The 16,871-nt window shown below is 39.0% G+C and overlaps 1 protein-coding gene across 3 annotated transcripts in view; it reads left to right on the forward strand.

The window, feature by feature from the left end:
• Window positions 1-16,871, forward strand: part of Lepr (leptin receptor) — a 117,904-nt gene that overhangs the window by 35,052 nt on the left and 65,981 nt on the right. For all 3 annotated transcript variants that reach the window (XR_007834748.1, XR_007834747.1, XM_051188237.1), the window contains exons 8-13: window positions 6,537-6,827; window positions 6,983-7,100; window positions 9,735-9,934; window positions 12,770-12,918; window positions 14,876-15,035; window positions 15,151-15,233. Coding sequence is in view for 1 of the 3 variants with exons in the window: in XM_051188237.1 (XP_051044194.1) it covers window positions 6,537-6,827; window positions 6,983-7,100; window positions 9,735-9,934; window positions 12,770-12,918; window positions 14,876-15,035; window positions 15,151-15,233 (1,001 nt within the window). In the remaining 2 variants the exon portion in view is untranslated. The remainder of the gene's footprint in view (window positions 1-6,536; window positions 6,828-6,982; window positions 7,101-9,734; window positions 9,935-12,769; window positions 12,919-14,875; window positions 15,036-15,150; window positions 15,234-16,871) is intronic.

The raw sequence follows: 16,871 nt of genomic DNA on the forward strand, positions 1-16,871 counted from the left end.
TAATTGCTGGGATTATAGACATGCATGCCTATCTATGCCCTGCTACATTTTACTCAGATCTTGAGCAGGCTATTTGGTTAATGAAAATTGCATCCAAATTCTTATGTATTTTCTTCCAAAACGCTCTCTTATGGAGGTTTTTTTTTTTTTTTTAATATGAAAAAGAGAAATATTTAAACTGGTCATGGTGACCCATGCCTGTGAATTCCAGGATTCTGGAGCATGAGGCAGGAGGATTATGAGTTTGAGGCCAGCCTTGACTATATAGAAAAACACTCCAAAAGCATAAAATTGTTAATGTGAAATCTCCACTTAAAAAACCTAGCATGTATACCACTTGTGTTGTTAATTCTTTAATTGATGTTTAGAATCCAAGTGTATTCATTTGAGTTAAACATATTAAATGCTTACTTTTAGAGGTGTGTATATGTATACACGTAAATGTGTGTGCGTGTGCACACCTGTGTGTGTGTGTGTGTGCACCTGTATGTGTGTGGGGGGGCGGGGGGAGTACTTACAGAGACCAGAGGTCGACTCTGGCTATCTTCTTCTACCTTCACCTTATTACTTGAGACAGGGTCTCTTCCTGAGCCTGGGGCTTGCTGCTTCTGCTGTGCTAGCTGGCTGGCCAATCCCCTACGAACCTCTTGTGTCTGCTTTCCAGTACTGAGATCACAGGCCCTGCTTACTGTGCTCAGCTTTTGCTATGGTGCTGGGGATCTAAACTCAGGATCTCAGGCTCCTGCAGCAAGCGCTTCACTTACCGGATCATCTCACTAGCCTGCTTTTGGAGTTTTCAGAGTCAAGTCTTCATATCTTCAGAATTTTGTTGTTGTTGCTCTGTGTATTTTTATTAGCTACTATTAATACAGGGAGAGGGGACAAAGAACTCACAGGCGACACAATTTCGTGAGATGCGTTACAGGGGAAAGAGAGTCTTGGTGCATGCATTCTCAGGGAGGGTGGACCTCTCATTCCTGGTAGAAGGCATTCATTCTGGAAGAGAGGCATGCATATCAGTGTTCCTTGAGCAGGGGGCAGGTCAGTCAGTGGTCCAAGAGTGATCTCAAACCAGCTAGAGGAGCTACAGTTCTTAGAGCTGGGGCTGCAGGAGTGCCCTGTGCTGGAGGGTATTGGGGTTCCAGCAATGCTGGCAGGAGCAGCAACAGCAGCAGCTGCTACAGTGTCTCTTACTTGTGCAGCATCACCTGCTGGAATGGGCTCCAGCCACTTGGACAGGACCACCAGCAAGGGTCTGGGGATCAGGAGCACCAGGTGCCCTCCAAACCCTAGGAGCTCTTGTAGTGCTACCAAATAGCATTTGAGCAATGCTAATATTTTGAGAGGCTGGCCCCTCCACATTAGTGGATACCATATTTCCCCTATGTATTGACCACAGACCCTAAAACTGTTTGTAGGTTTTTTTCCCTTTCTTCCCTCTACTCTGGCTATTTTGTATTCTTTGGTTTGAACCTTTGATTCACTATAACTCAGAGGATCAAGTCTATATTTATGTCAAAATCCTTCAAGCTGTCAGTAAAGATGCAGCCATTTTGCAGGATGCATCTCATTCTGTAGTCTGTGCTGCAATATCTTGCTATTGTTTCCTGTAGACTTGATTGCTGTTTCACAGTATATGGTGTCCACAATAAAAAATGGGTTTTATCCCTACATCAGGTTTTCCTACCAATAATGCAAGCTTGGTAGAAACTTTTCAAACTGTGGGTGGGTCCTGTTCTGTTCTTGGAGTCATCTGCCTTCATGCTCATAACTGCTCCAACAACCCATTGGTATCAGCTAAGAATGCCTGGCACAGCTCTGCCTGAAAATCCACCCCCGAGCTTCTTACTACCGAGGTCACTGTGGGCACAGCTGACACTCTTGGGAGCTCACTGAGGCTGTTCTACACTTGACCCAGACTTCCACCTCTGGCACATTCGATGCAGCACTCCTTTACAGGTGTGAGCGATCTCCTGGGCACTTCATCTGGCTGCAGTGACTCACAGAGCTGTCTGGCATCCAGCCACCTCCCAAGGTTATTTTTAACATCAGAGAAACTGCGGCTCACTCACAGGTTCCTCAGGGAGGTGAGATGCAGTATCTTTCAGAGCCCTGAGAACCTTGTTCCGTTTCCAACCCTGTCACCGTTGAGTTGTGACTTTAGGAAGACACTCAGTTGTCCCTTGGTAGTCCGCTTGCTCAGTGTTACTGGGGTTGGTTGTGATAACACAGAAATAGCAATGTAAAATACTGAGCACAGTCCATCTATATCATCCAACAGATTCCCTTATTGACTGCTTAGTATGGAAGAAGTGTTAATTAGAAAGCAAGTTGCATCAGTGTCTTAGAAGCATCAATTTTGGAATCTGCCAGTTTATACAAGGGTCATCATTACGATTTCTTTGGAGAGGTCCTCAACCTTTCTGTGCCTCAGTTTCCTTGTCTGTAACCTCAGGATGTTTTTATATGGATGGTTTTTGTATGGTGAAATAACACAATGATGCCCATATTATAGCATCCAACTCTTAACATTCAGTGAATGTAAGATACTATTTTAGTTTATGAATTCACAGCCTCTGTGCTCGGATTCTCAAAAATCTAAAGAGATAGGAAGATCGACACTAATTGTTTGGCACAAAGCAAGATCGCATGAGAGAGCTAAAGCAAGTGTTAAATAATTAGTTCAGCCTGGGAGACTCAGGGGCCTGGCATGAGGAGATTTAGGAGGTGATTTTATATCTTTATTCCTCAGATAGCATTCTACTGTCCCCTGTGTGTAATCAGGTTCTGATAATTCAGCTTTTGAATTTTTTGGTTGGTTCCTAAGGGAAACTGAATCTTCTGTTATCAGGTCTCACTGACTAGCTGTGTCTTATGAATCACATCGGGGGAATGAAAACCAGTGTCCCAGGAGGTGCTGTGGGGTCATGTCGGGAGGGAAGAGGAGAGCTGTGCAGAGGAACTAGAAGGCCCCCATGCCTACCTACACTGAAAGCCTGTCTTTATTAACCACTGGGCAATGCACTTAGTTTGCATGGAAAGATATTTCTTTATTTTCTTATTTTACTTCATAATTAAAATTTAAAACTTCCCCTTCAAGGAAACGATGCAGAGCTATAAGAATCAATGTTGGTTTTCCAAGTTTGCTAGGAATCAAGGCTGAATATAAATGTTCTTTTTAGAAACTCTGTATAATGTACTGGTTTGTTGTATTTTGCCAAACATTTGGTCTCATTCAGTTTAGGTCTTTAGATGGACATGCTTTTAGTTCTAGTTTTCTTTACAATGTATGTCAATATCTGTAAGTTTATATTTGCTTGGTTTTTCAAATGCCATCTCATATGCATTCTTATGTGAGATAGTCATGTGGGGGTCCCTATAGGTGTCATACAGAGAAGCAGATTGCACAAAGAGGTAAGAATGAAAACCCGCCAGCACTCAGGAGGCAGAGTCAGGTGGATCTCTGTGAGTTTGAGGCCAGCCTGGTCTATAGAGCTAGTTCCAGGACAGGCGCCAAAGCAATATAGAAAAGCCCTGTCTCAAAAAACCAAAAAAAAAAAAAAAAAAAAAAAAAAAAAAAATTAAATAAATAAATAAATAATGTACAGACCGACTTTGTCAATCTGGATCAGCATGTTTAAAACACAGTACAGTTTGGGAAAAGGTTTCCAGGCAAAATTCATTCAAATTCCAAGTGCACAATAAAGCTTAAGATGTGACTCCATAGAGCTGCTACAAAGTACATGTTACCCTAAGTGTAGGTTCTATAGTTAGAAGATCTAGAATCTAGTGTGATCTCTGACCAGTTGTATAGAGATCAGCAGGCCATTAAGTACCCAGACATCTCCCTGAAGGATGGATAGCGGTCTAGGGAGGGAAGAGTCTGGGATAATCATTCTGGAGGATTAGGGTGAGGTCTGTGCTTTCAGATAACAAAATGGTTACCAGGTTGTTAGGACCCTCCATTCTCAGCCTTCTGGGTGGAATGCAGGTGTTTGGTTTGCATCTCCTTCATTGAGGAGATACCTGTGTGATCAACTATCCTGGTTCTCTTAGTGCTTCTCTGTGAGGACAAGGACTTCTGTGCCCCCAACATCGTCAGACGTTATAAAGTGTGCACACAAATGTGTGTGCGCGTGCGTGCGCGCGCACACACACACACACACCACCTTATCAATTAGCTTCTGCAGTAGTCAGTCATATGAATATTAACAGCTAGACTTTTATTTGTCACTGAGGTACATTTCTAGACTTCAGACATCCTGAACAGAAAATTATGGGGAAAAAAAATGAGTAAATAGCTACTTTCTAGTCAAAACTCCCTCCAAAACTTAATTTTAAAAGATGAAAATTTTATTTTGGCTCATAGTTGAGGTTCTACTCAACCTTGTTGCTTTGAGCCTGTGATAACACAGTACATCAGCAGTGGGAGTCTTCAGGAGAGGTCTGTTCAACTCACTGCTGACAGAAAGCAAAGAGGGGTGAAGAAGGAGACTGTGTCCCAATGTTCCTATCAAGGGCTCACTCTAAATGACCTGGATCCTTCCACTACACTGTTCCTAATGAAGGTTTTAGAGATGCCAATGACAGCACAGGCTGGTGTCTCAGCCTTTAGCTTATGGGCTTTTGGAGTCATTTAAAGACTCAACCAAAATGCTCCCTGATGATCTCAGATGGCTTAGCTGCCTCTGAGGGCTAGTAGGTAAAGATTAAGAAAAAGAAACTTGGGGCTGGGGAGATGGCTCAGAAGTTAAGAGCAATGGTTCAATTCCTTGCACCCACATGGCAGCTCACAACTGTCTATAACTTCAGCTCCAGGGGATCTGGCGCTCAGACATACATGCAAGCAAAACACCAATGCACATGAAAATAAAAATAAATATTTTTTTAAAAAGAAACTCACTATGCAAGAAACAAACTAAGATACTTGAAGTGGGAACAAAAACTAGTCCACTTAAGTAACTACCCCAAATATTTCTCTTTACAATATCATCCACTGTGCTGACATAATGGCTGGTGATGTGTGCTGAATGACAAATAATCTACACAACCAGGCTCCATGTTTTCCCTTTAAAGAAAATTCAGCACATCTGCTCGTAGAATGAAAAAGTTCATTTTCTGGGGCTGGGATAAACACATTGTGAAAGAATTTTATCTAAAAATGTTTTGATTTGTGACCTATATTCTTTTCAGTAATTGATAACATTAATATTATCACTAGAATATTTCCCTTTTAATAAAATTCATTAATGTTGATATTGTGAAGTTATCAGTGGGTTTTTTTTTTTGCCATATAAAGAAAGTCATAGATGTCTTATTCCTCAAACTAAATTTTGCATAGTACTCATTACGATCGTATTTGTGCTCTTTTGAAGATTAAGTATTCAGTATTTATTTCATGTTTCATCAATTTTAGCATAATTTTATAGATTTTCACTTTTTATCTTTGTGTGAAAGCCTAGACTTAAGCATTTAACCAGTCACACGCCATATACATTTTAGCTTTATTTCTTAATTTGGTCTCACAGGTACATTTGCTATTGAACTAAAATTCCTTGAAGATTTAAAAGTAATCTGTAAATGAAGAGCCTGAATTTATGAGAGTTACTGTGTACCTTCCTAGGAAATAAGAGTAACTCTGAGGTGTTGAGACTGTTCAGTGGTGGGGGCCACGGAACACACCGAGTGTGTGACAGGCACAGGTCAACAGTGACTTCTGTTCACGGGAAGACTGCGTGTCCCCAAGGCTGGGATTACACTGAATCATGCTCATAGTCTAATGCTTCTTCCCAGTGCTGTCCTGTTTCCATTTACCATAGATACACTCAGTGCAAATGTCCATTGTGGGGACTACATACAAAACCATTGCAGTAAATTTAGCAAACTATTTTACCAATTTCTTTACCTGTTTATTAGAAACTTTCACAAGTATGGAAAAAACAATAGCAACAACCCCCTTTCTGTCAAGATTTTGTATCATAGTGATCAGTGCTGCGGTGCACATGTTGAGATCACAGAACAACCTGTAGGAGTCAGTTCTGTTATTCCATAGTGTCAATCTTGGGGATTGAACTCAGGTCATCAGACTTTGTGGCAAGTACTTTTACCTGCTAAGCCAATTTACTGGTCCTTGTTTCTTTAACATTTATTTATTTACTTATTTTTGTATGTTCCCACATATGTGCATTCAATTTTAATAGTCTGGTTTAAAAAATCAATCATTGTGGAAATAAATGATGCCCCATTTAGTCAATTTTGCCTATCACTTGGAAAATGGTAGTTGCTAAAGCACAGTTGTAATGAATAAGCCCCATGTGTAGAAGCTTGTCATGGCGTCCTTGGAGGCTCTGCTCATTTGAGAGCAGGGCTTACTGGGGCTCTAAAGGGCTGTCCACAGCATTAGCCAGTTTCTCAGTGCACTTACTTGATGCTGGCAGGGTAGCTGGGGATGTGGGAATCTCTTTGCTGTGGCACAGACCACTCACATGATAGTTTCTGTTTCCAAATGAATGCCCACCTTTCTTTCTGTGTTACAGATGTCATGTACTTTCCACCCAAAATTCTGACAAGTGTTGGATCGAATGCTTCCTTTCACTGCATCTACAAGAATGAAAATCAAATTATTTCCTCAAAACAGATAGTTTGGTGGATGAATCTAGCTGAGAAAATCCCTGAAATCCAGTATAGTGCTGTGAATGACCATGTTAGCAAAGTCACTTTCTCCAACTTGAAAGCCACTAGACCTCGAGGGAAGTTTGCCTATGACGCAGTGTACTGCTGCAGTGGGCAAGGGTGCCATCATCGCTATGCTGAGTTATATGTGATCGGTAAGAATCCCAAGGCTGGCCTTGTCCATTTTGTCCCATGAGATCACTTGTCATGGACTGTGTTAGAGTTCTGTTGAAGATATAAAGAAAATGTTTTTCATGATTTTTTTTTGGTGTTTGTACTTTATATTAATATTTTAATGTGTTTTAAATAGATGTCAATATCAATATATCATGTGAAACTGATGGGTACTTAACTAAAATGACTTGCAGATGGTCACCCAGCACAATCCAATCACTTGTGGGAAGCACTGTGCAGTTGAGGTATCACAGGTATGTCTAGTGCTTGCTTCTTTGCTTTTCCCTGGGCATGGCACAATTAAACTTTCTGTTAATCTATTACTATAGCAGAAATATGATGATTGGGGGGTGTCCTTCTGAATGCTGTGAATACATGCTTCTCTTATTGGTTGATGAATAAAGCTGTTTTGGCCAACAGGAAGGCAGGATGTAGCCAGGCAGGAAGTATAGGCAGGGCTACCAGACTAGGAGGGTTCCAGGAGAGGAATGCAGAGAGTGAGTCTCGAGAGAGATGCTGTGTAGCTACCAGAAAGCTAGGACATTTTGGGCATTCCCAGTAAGCCAAGGCCATGTAGAGATACACAGATTAATAGAAATGGGTTAATAACTAAGAGAGAACTAGGCAATGAGAAGCCTGCACCATCAGCCAAACAATTTATAATTAATATAGGCCTCTGTGTATTTATTTGGGACTGAACGGCTGCAGGACTAGGTAGGACAGAAACCTCTCTGTCAACAATCTGGCACAGTTTTCTCCCTGAGCAGAAGTTTGAATATAATTTTTAGAAAAATTGTGAGGAATCACATAAAATTGTAATCCTTGAAAACACTCACACCCGATGCTAATATATATATATATTGTTTTAACCTCATATTATCATGTATGCCAAACAGTTTCCCAGGATTGCATTTTGACTCTTGAGTAACATGCAAGGAAAGCAAGAGACTTATTTCCCATGCAGTGTATTTGGGTTCAGTGATGGGCTAAATAGGCTGTGCAAAAAAGTTGAATGTCATTTGGCTAACGGTCAGTATTTTAGGAAAAAGGCAAAGGAACAAGGTTCTACAAAAAGTGACTGTTTTTTTAGAATGAAGTGAATTAAGTTAGGAAGCAAATAGTAGTTAATGAGGGGTAATAGGTTCTATTGAAGAGAATTGTGTGCTTATTTATTTTTACACTTCTTTGTTTAAATTTAAGAAGTCTTCATATAGTATTTGCTTTGCTTTGACATAGCATGTGTCCTAAATTGTATCTCACTATTGAGAAGATAAATCCCTCTTTGTTTTTAAAGGATCCCGGGGTAGCCATCCAGTATGTTTACTACTCTTATACTCTATATTCTGATATTTAAATTTGTGTCAGAGGATAATGTGCCCACTTAGTCTTAAAATCTAAAATTTCAGCTTGGAAAACATATCTCTCCTCTCAAGTTTTGTGATCTGGACTCTATCGCTCATATTCTGTGTTGACTCCTCTGCAGTCCTGAAAGAAAAATGGCAATCTGTGTTTCTTAAATGGAAAAAATTATTGCCTTTATCCAATGTGCTATGAATATTTTAAATCAATTGCAAGTTTGTGATAGGCTGTATTAATTATGTATGTCTTTCTGTGCATTTTCACATGCAAGCATATGTTTGCTGAAGACTATTTTATGAGCCCCATGGCTCATTTACCATCCTAAATTCACAGGATCATCATATAACCAACTACGAGTACTTAGTGAGCTTTTGAACCTCCCACATGTTAATTTCCTTGTCTATACATGGAAAGAATGGTAGGATATATGTGGTTTCTAGGGCAATTAATGGCATTTCATTTCATTGCAATTAAGCAATAGTGTCTCCTAAGAAACATTCCATTGGAGCAATCAATAAATGATTATTGCTTCACAATGATGATGCTAATCATTCCAAGTTAAACCTTCACCACTGTGTTTCTACACTGCTATTTTCTATCCAGTGATGATTATACATCCCTCTGTCATTGTATTTCTTGCCTACCATCAATAATCTGAACACACACACATTGAGGAGAAAGTACAAAGATTTTAGTGTTTTCATTTTCTTCCTCATTTTCATCCCTGTGGAGAGAGTAGTCATAACTTTGGTCATTTAAATAATGTCTTCATAGCAAACCGTGTCAGAAGGAACATTTCAAAGAAAAGAAACAGCTTATTCTCTCCATCCATGTATGGATCAGGATTTGGCATTATTTTAATTACATCAGTTTGAGTCAGAAAGCATTAGGGTACTGTCAATCAAGCCAAATATATCCAACAATTATATTATCACTTTTTGTTGGAATTTAACCAACTGTTTAAGGCAAGAAGAATCTGCTTTTCCTCCACCTCAGGAGTATGTCCAGTGCTACTTTCGATACTGCTACAACTGTGTTGCTGATTCAAGCCTCTAGTACAGGGGTTCTCAACCCGTAGGTCCCCATCCTTTGGAAAACTTGTATTAAAAAACCTTACATTATGATTCATACAAGTAGCAAAATTACAGTTATGAAGTAGCAACAAATGTTATGGTTGGGGGTTACCACAACGTGAAGAATGGTTTTAAAGAGTCGACACACTAGGAAGGCTGAGAACCCTGGGCTAGTGTGACCATTGCAGTCCTGCAGATCTATTGCTAATTTGTCTTCTTGTCAGCTCTTCCAATTGCCTTCACTACTCATTGCTCATGAAATGTTTTTATAGTTACTGTTCCTATGGAAATACTAAGATCCAGAGATAGCTAGAAGCTCAAGAGTGCCTTCCTGATCAAAACATCAATTTTTAGACAGAACACCATCTCTTTTGAACAACAAATCTGAGTTCTAAAATGTCTTCTTCCTCATTAATACTGCATATTAACTGGCTATTTTTTCAAATGTCTTTTAAGGAGCAGCCTGTATTGTTCTGACAGCCCATCTATTCATCCTGCATCTGAGCCCCAAAACTGCATTTTGCAGAGGGATGGCTTTTATGAATGTGTTTTCCAGCCAATCTTTCTATTATCTGGCTACACAATGTGGATCAGGATCAACCATTCTTTAGGTTCTCTTGAGTCTCCACCAACATGTGTCCTTCCTGACTCTGTAGGTATGTCAGAGAGCATTGTGTATTTTCCCCAGATTTGGATGCCATTTTCTAATCACACTGGATTTTGAAAAGAATGATTTTGTTTATAGAGGAATTGAGACAATTGGCCTTAGGAAGCTTTCTAGTTTTGAGTTTCTTATTGTCATTTTGAGTTTAATTTTTATTATTTGTAGAATGTTTGTTTATGAATATGGATAATAGAGTCATAACAGTTAGATACTTCAATATAGCACTTGATGAGTTGCATGTGTCATTGTGAGTGCAATTTTATGAGGTTTTTATAAAATATAAAGTGTCCCTCCAGTGTAGTTCTAAAAGCTTTTGCTATTTTAATCTGAAAGTTTCATTTGGGTAATTTAAAGGCTTTATAAGTTCAGTAATAATATTTTAAGACTTTAATTTGTAAAGCTGGGTAAGAGGCATTTGAAATATGAAATGAAGGGCATGAAGAAAATTGACAAAGATGACGAGATCTGTAATAATATTCACAGAGTTTTAACAAGTATCTTGAGATACTCGAGACATTTGATGTATTATTCCAAAGTTGCTGTGGAATATTTGAAAAAAATGATTCATTTCTGGTCATTTATTTTGTTGTTATATGTTATTTTATTAGGAAATTATGGGAAAATCAGTATACTTTTTCAATTAATCAGGACACATTTGAAGTAGAATCTATATTTTGTTAAATATAGGATGAACTCCTTTTAACTATCTGTCTTCCTATATAAATGTCCAGTTGGTTGATTATCTCTTTATTAGCACGATTCCATTGTGTTTTTACTGCAATTGGTACTTTTCTGTTACTTAATATTTTATGCTTATAAAGGTTCATGAATAGTCACACACAACATGAAGTCAACAACATGTTATCTGAGTAACATAGGTTGTTTTGCTTTGCAAAACTAAAACAAATACCTTAAATCATTGCTTTCCAAAACTAAAACAAATAATTTAAATCAGTCTCATCTCACCTTAGGGAGAGAGCAATGTGGAAATTAAGCTTTGGGATATAAATCTCAGCTCCACCTCTTCCTAGCTTTTAAAACTTGGATTAGGCACACAAACATTCTGTATCACCTATCAACTGTGTGTAGCTCTTCATACTCTCCTGCTGTGTGCATCACTGTGGGCAGTGTGTATACTACCTCTTGGGTAGTTACTGAATCCATCCATGTGACCCACAACCAAAGAATCAATTCTAATGTTGTCTCAAATGTAGACACTTCCTTTCTTGAAAAGAAATGGCCTTTTCCAGAAATGAAAGTTTGATCATCTTACTTAGTGGTGAATACTATCATATACTATGAGGAATTTAATGATCACAAGAAATGACATACTAATGATAAGTTTAAGGTGTTCTGATCTGAATGGTCTAAAGTACAAGCATTGATTGCTTAAATGATTAAAAAGTACTGCTCAAACAAGAGATCATGCTTTTACAAGGTGGTTGTTTTTAGAATTGCGACTTAGAGGAGGAGAATGATGGCAAACACTCATGTTGTGCCTGTCTGGGGTATTCTTTGTTCCCTATGAATCAATATTGTGCTGACTTACAGAGCTCGAGGGAAGCAGCAGGTTTGGGAGAGACCACAAATATTTACAGAGGCTCTCTTATCTTCCCCCATACAATGCCTGTATGGTTTATGGGTTGGTGGGTTTCTTTCTATGCCCTTCCATCCCCAGAGTTGTGTATTTCATGTTCTAGTCAAGGTCCATCTCTCTTTGGATAGTTCAATGGCATAGGTACTCATTAAAAATCATTTTCAAGAAGAGGAGCATCCTGGTCATCATCCTAGAGACTCTGGACTCTACCTGGTGTTAACCTGTTAGATTGGCAGCTGTGAAGGGAGCCAGTGGGATCTGAGATAGGAGAGAATGGTCTCAAGAGAAAAGTTCCTTACCAGCTGGTGTGAAAGTATAGTACTTAAGCATTTTAATGTGTTGTTATAGCAACTGAACCCATTGCTCCATTCATGGGTGTCACCCACAAGTAAAGACAAGACAGGTGTGTCACTGTAAAGTTCATTCTTGGTGTCATGACACAATTACGAGATCTAGAGGCATAAGCTGTGCTAGAGCTTCCAGGGTCGAGTACAATAAATCATATTTCCTTATTGTCTTACTCTTAGCAGAAATGGTCCTCTAAGGGAAAAATTGATAATGTTGAGCAAATGCACATCCAGGATGTGAGTCAAAGTTAGGCTGAGAGCAGCAACATAAGATGATACCAAAAACAGGTAGCTGTTGGCTCATGCTTTTAATCCCAGTGCTAGTGAGTCAGAGGCAGGCCGATTTCTGTGAGTTCAGGACCAGTCTGCTCTATTTAGTGAGTTCTAGGCCAGCCAGGGCTAGGAAGAGAGACTTTACTGAGAGAAAGTGGCAGAGAAGAAGGGAGAGCGGAGGAGGAGGAAGGAGGAGGAAGGAGGAGGAGAAACAAGATTACCATCTTCCGTGCATTTCTATATTTTTATGCATTTCATCTTCAAACATGTCTTTATTTTTTAAAAAAAAATCGTGTTAAAAAATCATTTGTGATCTAAGTCACCTCTGCTAATTAAAATCTGTTTCCTCAGATTTTAGAAAGCAGACTTCCAACAGCTCAGTCAGCGGGTATTCTCTGACCTTGCAAAGTGACATAGATAACATACTGATAAGGTTTTCATTGCATCTCTTTGCTTACAAAGTAGAGATAATCCTTTTTATGTATTACAGAAAGCTATAGGCATGGGCCAATGAATGAGGAAGCTTTAAAAAGGTGTTACCTTATACATATGAAGTATAATATTGCTGTTTAAGTTACTATTGCATGATACTATTTTTTTAAATTTCTAGTAAAACCACTACCTCCATCTAGTGTGAAAGCAGAGATTACTATAAACACTGGATTATTGAAAATATCTTGGGAAAAGCCTGTCTTTCCAGAGAATAACCTTCAGTTCCAGATTCGATATGGCTTAAATGGAAAAGAAATACAGTGGAAGGTACCTTTTGCTTCTAATTGTTTTCTTCTCTGTTCTCTCTTCTTCTCTCCTTTCCCCCACCCCTCTGTAAATTAGAGTTTCTCTGTAGTCCAGGCTGCCCTCAAAGTCACTCTGTAGCCCATGCTGGCCTCCAACTTGTGGACCTCTGATGTTTTAGCCTCCCAAGTGCTGGGACTACTAAGTGCTATTTAGGTGTTGTATGAACACATACTAATTATTCTTAATAATGGGTTTCACTATGACATTTTCATATACATGTGTATTTTGATCACATTCACCCCCTCTTACCAACTTTTATTCTGCTACCACTGATCCCTTTCCTCTTCCTAGCCAGTCCCCCTTCTCCATCTTTGGAAAGGATTTTTTTCCCCCACAGGAACATGGTCAGCTTACTAGTGGATATACCTTTAAAGACAATGTCTCATCTTCCCCCAGCAACAGGGAAATCCTCAGGGAGAAGTGGGGGCCTTGTGATCCCTTCTCCTTTCCATGAGCAACTTTAAATAGGGGTTTCTCTTCCACCAGCCAGTTCCCAAATTAACACTCAGAGACTTAATATTAATTATAATTGTTTGGCCGGTGGCTCAAGCATATTATTAATTAGCTCTTACAACTTAAATAAACCCATTTCTATTAATTTACTTTTTGCCCATGGCCATGGCATTACCTCACATCCACTTCTCCAGCAGCTGCATGGCATCGCCCTGACTCCACCTTCTTTCTCTCTGTTTCTCTGTTTGGATGTCTCAACTGGCTCTATTCTGCCAGGCCATTGGCCAAAACAGCTTTATTCACCAACCAATAAAAGCAACATATCCTTGTAGCATACAGAAGGACATTCCACATCAACCAACCTCACGCATGTCTCATGTAGGAGATCACAACTGCTGAGAGTCAAACATGCTGCAGCATTTTAATATGTTTAAGAGTTTTGTTACATCACATTATCACTGGCATACAAATATTACTCTCCCCTATTGTGTAATTGCTTTCATTATTTAGGTCAGTGGTTCTCAACCAGCGGGTTGCAACCCTTTTCACAGGAGTCATATATCCGATATTTACATTATGAGTCATAATAGTAGCAATATGACAGTTATAAAGCAGCAATGAAAATAATTTTATGATTGGGGGTCACTACAACATGAGGAACTGTATTAATGGGTCACATTATTAGGATGGTTGAGAAGCACTGACTTAGATTGTCAAAGTTTAATCCTTGCAAGGAACAAAAAAAATAGCATACATGACAGGACATTTTCCCAGTGAACTGTTCATGAAACAGAGATTGCCTTGCTAAATAGGCTCAGGAAACCCTGCCTCATTGTACATTCCTGCTGTAGAGATGCAGTTTATGACATGAAAGGTTTGGAGAAGGCCTTCGCTGAAGAAACATTTGCCATATTTCATCCTTTGTTTCCACACTCATTTTCTCAGGGACCCACATTTCATCTAAGCTGGTATCTTTCAGTATGTTCATGAATGGGACATTTTGAAAGAGACTACTTTTATTAAACAATCATAGCTTTAAGTATGCATATGGGAAACTTTGTTTCAGTTTTTCAGGGCAGCTTGCTAAGAATGGAAATACAAGAAACCCTAATTACACTGTTAGCACAATGGCATCAGTTGTGGGTAGCACAACTTATCCTCTTGATTCTCTAGAGAGGGCCCTGTCTGACAAGCATTTTGAATTCTTGTCTTTGTGGTAGAGATAGAATTAGCAGTAGGGCAAGAGTATGTTTGAAATTGACCTTGCAAGTGCAATGAGTCAACAAGGGAATGACCAGGTGTGTGAGGCAGCATTCCTTTGACTGGCCAAATGTCATGAGTTCCTGAAATGAGAAAATAGAGCATCACTTTGTCTCGAGTTTGGAATGGTGTTAAGGCTTAAAATAAAAGCATGCTTCAGGCTGCATAGGAGGCATGTGTATTGACAGTGTGGCTTCTGTTACAGATGCATGAGGTATTTGATGCAAAATCAAAGTCTGCCAGCCTGCCGGTGCTGGACCTCTGTGCAGTGTATGTGGCACAGGTACGCTGCAGGAGATTGGATGGACTTGGGTACTGGAGTAATTGGAGCAGGCCAGCCTACACGCTTGTCATGGATGTAAAAGGTCTGTGAACACTTACCAATGTTTCTTGAAAGTGCAGAAGCGTGAGCTATGAATGTGACTGGAAACATTCTTTCCAAAAACATCTGTCCAACTTGGGCTTCCTGTCATTTTGCAGTTCCTATGAGAGGACCTGAATTTTGGAGAATAATGAATGGCGATATTACTAAAAGGGAGAGAAATGTCACCTTGCTTTGGAAGGTATTTCTAATTTCTATCTTTTATTTTATTCTGACATTATGTTTGTCTATTCTTTGTTTATGGCCCTGTCACTATTGATCTCACAAATGACCCCAAATCTTATGTTTTAATGCATTTTGGAGATGTGGTTGTTCAGAGCTAAGCATCTAGGGTTTTGACATAGTCAAGAGCCTTTATTATTTTCTTATGTTAATTATAATTGTGCCATTGATATTTTGACAAAGTCTTGGACTATTTGGGCTTCTCATTTGGCATCTGTATCAGGATAAGATTACTAAATGATAATTAATGTTGCTTCAAGTCTACAATTTGGTTGCAATTGAATCTTAAACAATGTAAATATGGCTTTCCCCTTACACTGTAAGCAAATAAGATGTAAGAGAGGATTTGAACTATGTGATGGCATAGTAAGTGTTTTCTACAATGATGGATAATCAATTTGGAAATGCCAAAGCATCCATTCTTCTAAAGAGTTGACTTCTTTCCCAAATAAATAATTTCAGGAGTAGGTATCAAACTTAGGGTTGACTTAGGAATAAAATACACGAGGTAGGCAATGCTATGTTTATTATGTCAATGGGAAAGACTGTCAGGAGAATGAAAAGATCATTGCATCGAGAACTCCTCAGCTTTGACAATAAGAAAACAAATAGCCCAACAAAAATGTAGACCAAATATCTGGTCTACATATCTAACCAAAAGGAGACCCATGGATGACAAATAAAAACATGACAGGAGTCTCATGACAATGTTTGTCATTGTTGAGGATTTACAAAGTAAAACAACAATGAGCTATGAGTCCATGTCTACTAAACTAGTTAATTACCTTTCAAATTGCTGATTGAGAACACAGAGTATCAAGAAACTCGGTTTGCTGCTCATAGCAATGCAAACTTCTATAGCCTCGATGGACCATTGTGCTCATAAATGCTTATCTGTGTGACTTGAAAACTTTCTCTACAGGAGAACTTGCACATGAGTTATTCAGACCACTGTATTTATAATTATTATTCTAAAGTGAGACTCTTCAGTAGAAAATGAAATGGTAGGCACGCAACACTGCACATTTGCCAAACCCCAAATGTCATTAGGACAAAAGGTAAACCTTAAAGCATACAGATTTTAAAAAATCATAGACTGGACGATTTGAGAATGAAACACAGATTAGATTATGACTATCACAAGTGTATGAAATTACCTCACTGTGGGGGGCAAGGGGAAGGGCTTAATTAACTTTGGAAATGAGTCTGAAGTATGAAAGATATGAGACACTATGTGAACATTTTGGAGTTGCGCATTTTTCCAGGGAGATAGGCTAGCAGTTATTACATTAATGTATGTCTGTCTTGATGGAAAAGTTAAGATGAATGGGGAAAAGTACAGGTTTTCCACTGCTCTCCAGGGAGGCTCCAGACTAGCAAGAAAGTTAGCCATAATGATTCTTGTAGTCATAGATTGGAGTTAGAAGTCAACATAAGCTCATGTTAAGCATAGGTGGGTTTCTTTTAGAAATATTTAGAGATATGTATATGTACAGAATTCAGTATACATGCATACATCCTTGATTTTGAAAGCTAAGAGGTCCTAAAAGTTAAGACTGTTCAAGAGGAAGGAGTGTTTCTAACACTATTATTCAGT

This window comes from Phodopus roborovskii, unplaced genomic scaffold (genome assembly GCF_943737965.1).
Source record: "Phodopus roborovskii unplaced genomic scaffold, PHOROB, whole genome shotgun sequence".
Taxonomy (NCBI): Eukaryota; Metazoa; Chordata; class Mammalia; order Rodentia; family Cricetidae; genus Phodopus; species Phodopus roborovskii.